Below are 10,604 nucleotides of genomic sequence, written 5' to 3' on the forward strand. Positions count from 1 at the left end.
AGTCCGATGCAAAGGTATGTCAACATACACGGGCATACGAGCCCCATGTGCATGAATACGTGGCGCTCATTCGACCCCTTGAACACAGACGTGTGATTCAGTGAATCATCGGGGGCGAACATACACCACCCTCCCACCAAAATGGAGTGTTTATTGTGACAGGTTCCAACCCGCTAAGTGAAAATGTTTATATGTTTACTTTTCTAAGTTTTTTTTTTTTACATCTGACGTCCCAAATATGATCAACATGTTTGGATTAATTGAAACCACGGGTGTTAACGTCTCGGATGTACCAAACCCGACCCCTAACAAACCTTATAGGGTCCGGGTATGGTAATAAGTAAAAAGACTTGAGTCCCGACCTGAAAGTCCGATTAATACATGGAGTCGTGTATGTTGTGAAATTTTATAACAGACTCAAGCCGAACCGAGTTTCAATTAAGACCCATAAATTTTCAATGTAAAAATGATAAAAAATATTATTTTACTGAGTATGAACTGGGTCTGGTTTATGTGGTTCTTATCGGATCTGGGTACAGTTTCTCTTATGATGGGTCCGATCCGATTACACCCAAGTCTAAACCTTATACCATATCCAAAAATCAGGGTCCATTTTTTATGGTCCCTTAAAAAGAGCCGAGACTTGGGTCCGAACCAAACCTGACCCGTTGACACCCCTAATTGAAACCAGCCACTACATCATGTTTTCTCAACGTGTATATCAGATTTTTTTTGTAGATTGAAAACTTAATTTTCATTCTTAAAAAATGGTATTCATGCATTAAAAAAATACATTCAAAAGGTCGATACCAACTATTTTGATCATGGTGAACATATTTATAGGGTTAGATTTGATGAAAAAAGTTTCCCCTTATAAGTTTCGACTAGGGGTTTTGGAGCCCACAAAGTAGCCGAAAATTTTCTCTTTTTTTTTTTTAATTATTGTGCTTTAAGACCATGTGTAACTATTTAAGCGTGCCAAGTTGAGGAAGGCCAGAGAAAGATTAGAAACTTTCTTTAATTCTTTAGGTCCAGAGGCTCGGACATAGTCCTAGTATGAGCCGAGTTGGTCCAGTAGGTTCTAGCCAGCCAAGCTATACGAGGAGATCAATATTTCCTTTCAAAATCTCTTCAAGCTTATGTGATAAGGACACACCACCAGACACTATGACATGACCTGACACGTACTGTCATTGTTTTAGTATTTTTAATTAGTTTTAAAGATATTATTTAATTAGTTAAAAATAAAAATTCAAGTCTTCATATCCTATCTTTTCAAAATACTTTTGAAATTGCATGCCGAACTAGTGTAGGGTCGTATCCGTGTCTTTGTGACAGAGCTTGAAAGACACAGGGTTCAGACCCACCATGAGAAGTGAAAGTCCTAACTTTGGTCCTGCTTTAGTGAGAGGGCTGGTTTGTAAGATATCCCAATGCAATATAAGGGAACCAAGGACAAGTCAATAATCAAATTGGGTGCAACCATTCTTTTTTTTTTTAATTAGGTTCCAGTAAGACAAGAATTCTTCAAAAACATTCTACAATACTTTTACATTGCTGTTTTAAACGGTTCAAATATCTTGATACCCCAAAACTATCAAGATATATTTATTTTCTAAAATATCAACATTTTGTTTAGGAGTGTCAACGGGTCGGGTTTGGTTCGGACACAGACACAAGGACTTGGGATCGATTTTTGGGTATGGTATCAGATCCAGACCCAAGTCTAATCGGGTTCATTAAAACAAAAACCATACCAGGACCCTATAAGAACTATATGAACCAGACCCGGACCATGCTTGATAAAATAATATTTTTTATTATTTTTACATTGAAAATTTGTGGGTCTTAATTGAAACTCGGGTTGGGCTGGGCCCGGGTCTGGTATAAAATTTCACAAACTATACCCATATCTATGTATTAATCGGACCTTTGAGTTCGAACCTGGATCTTAATAGGGGTCTTATTATTTATCACCGTACCAGACCCTAAAGAGTTTGGTCCCCGTAAACCAGACACATTGATACCCGTTGTATTTATCTCATGATTTTTTTTTTATTTTTTATTTTTCCAAATTTCTACTGTTCATTCTTTTACATTTATTTTTTATTTTATCGTATATATCTATATATATAAGAGAGAGAGAGAGAGAGAGAGAGAGAGAGAATTTGGGGGTCACGTCGTGAAGGGTAAAGGGGCCACCACGTGAAGACCCTGTATTGAATTCCATCCTATTGTTGTCTTCATAGCACCAACACTCGAACAAATTTTCACCATCCACTGCCCTCCTTTTCCCATTTTTACGTCTCATCTTTTTTCTTTCCTTTCCTTTTCCCTCTCTCTGTCTCTACAACCAAAACATGGACACCCTATCAAACCAGTAAAATACCACCTGAATCCGTCAAGAGTTCCCTTGCTGCTTCGAGCCCCACCGGAATCCGTCACACCACCCGATGGATTCCGGCGCCAGAGGGACAGAAGGAGGGGAGGGTGAGCCGTCGGGGCAGGCAGCGCCACCGAGCCGGTACGAGTCGCAGAAGCGGAGGGACTGGAACACGTTCCTGCAGTACCTGAAGAAAGACAAGCCGCCGCTGACGCTGGCTCAGTGCAGCGGCGCCCACGTGATCGAGTTCCTCAAGTACCTAGACCAGTTCGGGAAGACGAAGGTCCACCTGAGCCGCTGCGCCTTCTTCGGCCATCCCAGCCCGCCGGCTCCCTGCGCCTGCCCGCTTCGGCAGGCCTGGGGCAGCCTCGACGCCCTCATCGGCCGGCTCCGCGCCGCCTACGATGAGAATGGCGGCCGCCCCGAGTCCAACCCCTTCGGCGCCCGCGCCGTTCGGATTTACCTCCGGGAGGTCCGAGAGAGCCAGGCCAAGGCCCGCGGCATCCCCTACGAGAAGAAGAAGCGGAAACGACCACCACCCACCGCCACTCCGACCTCCGCCTCCGCCTCCGCTTCCACCTCCTCCCACCAAGCCGACGCCGGAGGTATCTGCGCCGGGCCTTCCTCCGACTCCTGAATTGAATTGGTGCTCCCTCTTCCATTTCTCCGATTTTATGCAACGCAAAAATGAAAGAATCATATCGATTTACCCTGAACTACAGTCCATCTTCTTCACTTTCATCCCAACCCAGTCCATGTAGTCATAATAGCAACAGTAGCATTTCTCCTTCTAGTCTCTCTCACTATGTCATAATCAAAAGAGTGATAGTTCTGCCTGGACGATATTTACATCAAGGAAAAAGTAAAGATGGATAAAAGTGCTTGCTTATAGGTGAACTAGACCAGTGAGATTCTGTTCGTGAGAAGATAACGAAAAAGGGAAAGGATGCTAGCTTTATGAATGCATCTCACCCTTTATCTGTTTTTGTTCAGTAATGACTCGATCTTTCAATAAAATATCACGTATGATTCAGTAATAACTCGATCTTTCAATAAGATACTCCTTTTTTGTTCAGTAATAACTTGAGCTTCCGTAAACATCGCTTTTCTTGTTTCATCATTCGTCACAATCTCGTGATCCGTTTCTAGGTCGAATCGATCGACTCATGGTGAGTCATGAGAGTAGTGGTGATGAGTGATTCAAGTCTACAACCAACAGTGATGGATCGATGCTGATCAGAGGGATTGGTCAGGTAGGAAAGTTAGAAGTGTTAAGACCTAAGAGAAGGATCTCCCCCATTGTAGTAAAACGTCCACCCCCTTCTCGATCAAAGGGAAAACCCCCCACAAAAGGAAAAAAAATCTGAGAAAAAACTCTCAAAGACTCCCATCAGTTGCACTCCCCACCCCCCACGGCCGGGCGTAGGGCAATTGATAGAGGCTTACACGTGCGTGGTCACGTGAAATAACAGTCAGGAGACTGAGAAGGAGCCCCCTGGCAGCCTTTGGCCTGTGTGGGACTCGTTCAAACGTCGGTCTTCGATTCCTTCCCTAGCGCACGCACCATTCAGTACGGCGATAACAGGCAGCACAGGAAGGTTTACTGTTTACTGTACATTCCTATAGTTATACCCCACCACCACCATTGCCTCTTTCTTTTGTGATTTTTTCCTTCACCTTTTTGCTGTTTCTGTGAACACCCATCTCTCGTCCTTCTCTCTAACCTTTTTCTCGTTTTGGTGCAGTAGTACGCTCTCAAAAGAATAGGAAAAAACTGGGGAAATTCATAGGTTGGTGGATAGGTGTGCGGAGGGGACGGTGGTGGGAGTGCTTATTTTGAGATGGGTACAATCAGAAAACGAAAAAAATAAAGAGATGGGATCTGTTTGTGTGATATAGTGGTGGATAGATGTGTGAGTGTTGTCCTACCTATGGAGAATGAGAAGGGATGGGGAAAGGTAATCGTTCAAAGATTTTTTAATGTTAATTTAATAATATAGTGTACCGCCTGGTCCTGTCCACCCATCTCGGCCATTTCTCATGATCCGTATTATTGAAATGTAGGTTGATGGGAATATATACATAAAATAATCGGGGGATTTGCCAAGAGTAGACACCAGTATATTGTTTCTTCCAACGTGCATTTAATCTAAACCCCCTTTTTAGTCCAACACTTTTGTGGGATTATTCACTCATCAGAAGCTCCAAAATCTATGATTATGCACCTCTGCAGTAATAAAAATGTGGGATTTTGACATCATACAAGTTTACCCACATGAAATCCATGCAATGAACTTGTGCGGCTGTGCCTGCAACATAAATGGGCAATAGCTCTTTAGGGATTTTGGAACATGAGATCACTAGGAATAGCCTTTATTACCTTCTACTTGCTATCATGTTTTTTCTTGGTCATAGATTCATATTGGTAGGATTTGGTACATTGTCACATGTGTATTCCACCAAGGAACTGCATTGCAATATTTGTTAAATGATCATTACTTCATTTTAACTGAGCAGGTTGGCGTGGATGTGAGGTGTGAATGATTTTCCTAATCCATCTTATTTTAGCAAGATAGACTTTAAGTGGGTGGTCCCATGAATTGATGAAATACACAGCATTTTTACTAATACTAATATTGAGAACCATGCAATACATTTATTTTCCTTCCTCAATAGAATGTTTTTTGTGATTTGCACTACTCCTATATTAAAAATATGATGATTAACAAACTACATTTTTTTTCTTTGTTTATGCATGATTTGATTGACCTTCCCCACTCCCTTAAGAGCATGTCTTTTGATTGACTTGACTCTTGACTATGTTCTTTGTTTGCAGAGATGCTCAATCTAGCCAAAGAAAGGAAATGATGGGATGTACCTACAGGTTCTAGAGCTTCGGAAAACTTTCAGCACTTGAGTAGATTTATACAGGTTCTCTCTCTCTCTCTCTGGTTCGACGGGTCAAGGCAGACCCCACATTTTACACATTATCAGTGCTCAAACAGATGATATTTTAGCAATGCATGTACTTTTTATTTGTATCTTCCATTATTAGATAATAGAATTGTGAGTACTGTTCCACTTGCTGGTTGAACAAAGAAGCCAAAGTCGATAGCTTGCATCGGTCGAGAGGGGATTTACAAGCAGAATATTGACTGTTCTCCATACTTTCTTACGAATATCAAACTCAGGTGCCTTGAGCATATAACAACCAGAAGATTTCCGCCCGCAAAGTTATATAATTGGGTGGTGGCACAAATTCTATCATTTATTTAGTAGAACTTTCCATGGAAAACTAAGATACTTTTCTTTGCAAAGTTCCGGTGAACCCGTCAATTTTTAGTTTCTTTTAATATATATATATATATATATATATATATATATATATATATATATATATATATATATATATATATATATATATATATATATATATATATATATATATATAAGAGGAAATGGAAGCCTACTAAATGAAACATCACTACAAGAATTTTGTGGATTAGCGACGAACGTTATCCGTCGCTAATCCACCACTAATCCGTCGCTAAAATTGTTAGCGATGGATTAGCGATGGATAACATCCATCACAATTTCCAAGTCGCTAATTAGCGACATAAAAGACCTGACGCTACTTCTGTCGCTAAATTGGGAGGGATTAGCGAATGCCACAATTCGTCACTAAATAACGACTGATTTTGTGTCTGCAACAGATAAAAATCTATCTCCTATCCATCGCTAAAATTTATCGACGGATAATATCCGTCGCTATTTTGTGCCTGAATTTTAGCGACGAATATATATCCGTCGCTAATCCGTCCCAATTTTTTTTAAAAAGATTAAAAAAAATTTGTTTGAAATATAAATATCGAGAAAAAATTTTATCGTTGTATAAATTATATAAGTTGTGTATAGACAAAGAACACATAAAAAAATGTATACAAAAAAAATTCTTTCAGAAGGCGCTGCCCCCCTACGACGCACACCGGGGGAGCCCCTGGACCCCCCTACTGCAAGGGCAAAAATTCTGAATTAGGCTCTACAACTCATCAATTCTCTCCCTCTCTTCTCTTTTCACCAATGCTTCTTCATTCTCACCCACTAAGGTCAACAAGGGCATTGAGAAGTGACCAGAACTCCAATTATAAATAGCTGACTGTGGAAGCAAGCAACATTCTGAAACTCCAGAAGTCCCAACAGACCCTAAAAGTGAATCAGCTAATCCAGAGTCTGAAGAATTTAGTTGGTTTGGCCTAAAGAACACACTCTTCGCATTCTAGTCAGGTAGTTTTGCCGAGGAGGGCTAACAGGAGGAGTCCTGAACGTCATTGGCAAATGATCTGATGAAAAATAAACAAGCTTGAACTTGTATCTACAATGTCTGAATATTCTAGAGGTGCATGTACTAGTCCACATCCTAACAAGCTTTCAAATCAAATGACAGACCTAGAAGCTCAAAAGGGCTGTATTAATAACTTAAAGAGACATCTGACAAGATTTTACCAGCCTTCATGTCGAACCAAGATGATGACTGAGCCAAACAGCAAGGGGAGTTGTTAGAGGTGTTGTATCACCGTGATGAATATTTCCAACACTTGCTGTAAAACCCGAAAAAAAAATAATAATAATAACTTGGATTTGGGTCGAATTCGAACCCAACCCGAACCCAATGCAGACACTGCCTCCCTCACGCCTTTTAAAGATAGCGAGGCAAAGGGGGGAGGTCGGCGACGGTCCAGCTTCAGCGAGACTGCAGATGGGGAAGGGAAAGAGGCAGTGGTGGTTACGACGATAGCACCCGGCTCCTGCCGGTTGCGAACGGAGAAGCCAATTTAGGGGAAAACAACAATGTATGACCAAGTTGGAAAACAAAAGGGAGAGAGCGAAAAGAGGGAGGGAGAATTTTGCGCTTCCCTAAAATCAAAAAGTTGTGACGGAAAAATTCTGTCTCAAAATTCGTCGCTAATTAGCAACAAGATTAGCGATGGACAAATTCTGTCTCAAACTCTGTCGCTAATTAACGATTTAAAAATTTTGTTGCTCATCTGTCGTGAAGTTGCGACAACTTAGCGACAGAATTTTTTCGTCTCTAATTCTGTCGCTAATTTTTTATTTTAGGGATGACTAGTTTTCTCTAGCTAATCCATCACAAATTTGCGACGAAAATAATCTGTTGTAAATTTTCGTCGCTAATTAAGGTTTTTCTTGTAGTGCATGCTATTGGACTTCCATGAATTTCTGGTATTTTTTTAAATTTTTGACCATACAAATGTGATTTATATTTTGCTTGTTTTTATAAGAATCATTTCTTGGTGCATTTGATTCCAATGCATGAATAAGTTTTAGTAGGGTTTTAAAAATCAACGGCCTACAATTTTTATAATTTTTGAGGCTCCAAATACCATTTTTTCCATCCAAAGTGCATGATCCAAGTGGTGATTTCTACTAAATCAACCATGCTGAACACATCTATGGGGTTAGAATTCTGAAAAAGACAGACTTCTATGTTTAGTAGGTTCTCATTTTCTTATATATATATATATATATATATATATATATATATATATATATATATATATATATATATATATATATATATATATATATATATATATATATATATCTTGGTTAGTTTCAGTTAATGATTTGTATCCACGAAAAGAAGTTTATGAATCCATTGCTAGAAGTTTCCCTTGATGATCAATTAACACTTTTCTTTTCATGCTATTTACAAGGGGGCATCCTCTATTAACTAGCAAGAAGAGGCACCTAATTTTTTGTTAGGAAAAATATTCAATATTAACTTCATTCTTTGGCAATTTTGTTTAGGCACCACCTTATACCTTAAAAACTCGCAGTTACTCTTCATGGAAAATGCTTCCATGTCATGAGTATATTGTTTGGTATTGAACTGACCACTCATTATCATCTATATGATTCCAGATTGATACGGCTAAGCACGCCATTCATCTTGTTTGAAATTGTGTGGGATGGTTCAGTAAATTTATACTCCTAGGGTGCTTAATTTGTTGTGTGTTGCAATGTTTTTCTAACTAGTGATTGCCTTTTTTTCTTTTTACTCACTACCAATTCATATACATAAACTTCAGGTAAACATCGATGACGATCGTTGTTGGCTTGATCTATGTTCCATTTCCCTCTAGATGCTCCAATTTCTTTGTTCATTCTCATTGTGTGACTTTTAACTTGTTTTTTTCAAATTTTCTCCCCTTTTTGCTTTGACAAAATTGAGATTTTGAGTCACGGATGGTATATGGTCTGTGCTATAAGTCATGCGGTGTATTTGTTTGTTTGCTTTTCTTTCTGTCTGTTTTTTACTATACATCTCTCTCTCACCATTTTAAGCATGGGACAAGTCACGGCCTGGTCACTAATCCCTATTTTCTCAAAGGAAAGGAAAAGTGGAAAGATTTTCTTGTTTTTTGTTTATATAAAAATGTTGGAGCAACTCAAATTTTGATTCTGATTGTCCTTTTGTATCATTGAGTGATGAAGATAAGGGAAGTCGACAACCATTGTATGTTAAGTTTCCTAAAACTCTCCATCTCCATGTTGGGATAAGATTGGGTTTCCTCTTTTCTCTCCTAAATATCCTATTTCGGTTAATTAACTTTGCTATAAAAATCAGGATGTACCTCATATGATCATTGAGAAAGAAAAATAAAGAGTTGCAGTGGTTGTCTATCGTGGACGTAGGTCTTAAAGACCGAACCACGTAAATCGATGTGTCTACAAATCATGATGGTTATAAATCGCAGTGCCAGTAAATCGAGATGCCTGTAACTTGTAGTGCCTACAAATCGCGGTGCCAGTAAATCATAACACCCACATATCGTTGTGTACCTATAAATCGTCATGGTATCAGAGTGTGGTTCTGTGATCCTATCGTTCGCTTCATGCTAATCTCCACAATACGTTGCCTGCTTCGTCATGGCCAACACATCAGAAAAGATTGTTATTCAAAAGCAGGTATCTCCTTCTCTCAAGATCACCTCTATCTTACTCAATGGTTCCAACTATATTTCTTGGGACAGATCGGTGACTCTATTCTTGAGCGGTAAATCCAAGTTAGGTTTCATCAATGAGAAAACTCCCAAACCAGATAAAGATGAAACACAAATCGATGAATGCCAATTAGCCAATGACTTGGTTATGTCTTGGCTTCTTAATTCTATGGAGCCTAAAATCGTTGAGAGTTTTTTGTTCCTCCATACCACTAAGGAAATTTGGACTACGGTTAAGGAGTTGTACAATGAGCAAAATAACATAGCTCGCATGTATCAACTCACTCAGACCCTACACGAACACAAGAAAAACAACTCGTTCGTGAGTGAATATCTTAGAAAACTCAAAAGTATGTGGGATGAATTGGACTCTATGGTCGTTTCTTCTTCAAATATTTACACTATTCAAAAACTTAAAGAACAAGGAATTTTTTTTTTCAGTTTTTAGCCAGGCTCGGATCAGACTATGAAACTATTTGAAGTCAAATTCTCTTAGGGCAAGAATTGTCATCTCTTAGTAATGTTTGCTCTATCATCTTGTGGGAAGAAAGTCGTAGAAAAGTAATGATGAATAATACCAAGCCATTCACCGAAGAATCGAGTGAGAGAGTTACCTATAACATGTACTCCACAGTGTCCACACCTCAAAATACGAAGAATGAAGATCAATCGAATAAACACAAAGGAAAATATCTCATTTGCTCTCATTGCAAAAAGGAAGGACATCATAGAGATAAGTGCTAGTTTCTTCATGGTAAACCTAATAACTATAGGGATGAAAGAAAAGATACTACTAGAAGTAAAACAACCTATCTTGCTAAGGATGATAATTTGCTCTCTCTAGACTCTTTAAGAGATTTTCTGAACAACATCAAGAGAAGCAAGGACATCCCTACTGTTGCTGCATCAGTTGTCACGTCTGCCGAGACAGGTATGTGTTCTTCCTCCTCAAAATAAAAAACGAATATTTGGATTATAGACTCAGGGGCTTCAGATCATATGGTTCAATCTACAACAAATATCCAAAACATGCAACCAGTATATGAGAAAGGTTTGGTAACCATAGCCAATGGATCCTCCATCCAAGGCGGGGGAAGAGGAGAAACATATTTGTTTGACAAAAAAATTTCAGTCCTTCACATGCCGAAGATTTCTTCAAATTTATTATCCATCTCTAAACTCACACAGGAACCAAA

The 10,604-nt window shown here is 39.2% G+C and overlaps 1 protein-coding gene across 1 annotated transcript; it reads left to right on the plus strand.

The window, feature by feature from the left end:
* The first annotated feature begins 2,453 nt into the window (after positions 1–2,453).
* LOC149846372 (protein LIGHT-DEPENDENT SHORT HYPOCOTYLS 6-like) lies at positions 2,454–3,020 on the plus strand. The gene has a single exon (XM_089991090.1). The coding sequence runs from the start codon at positions 2,454–2,456 to the stop codon at positions 3,018–3,020; it is 567 nt and encodes a 188-aa protein (XP_089847216.1).
* The last annotated feature ends 7,584 nt before the right edge of the window (positions 3,021–10,604 follow it).

The sequence above is a fragment of the Nuphar pumila genome, chromosome 2 (assembly GCF_984573655.1).
Source record: "Nuphar pumila chromosome 2, dmNupPumi1.hap1.1, whole genome shotgun sequence".
NCBI classification, from domain to species: domain Eukaryota; kingdom Viridiplantae; phylum Streptophyta; class Magnoliopsida; order Nymphaeales; family Nymphaeaceae; genus Nuphar; species Nuphar pumila.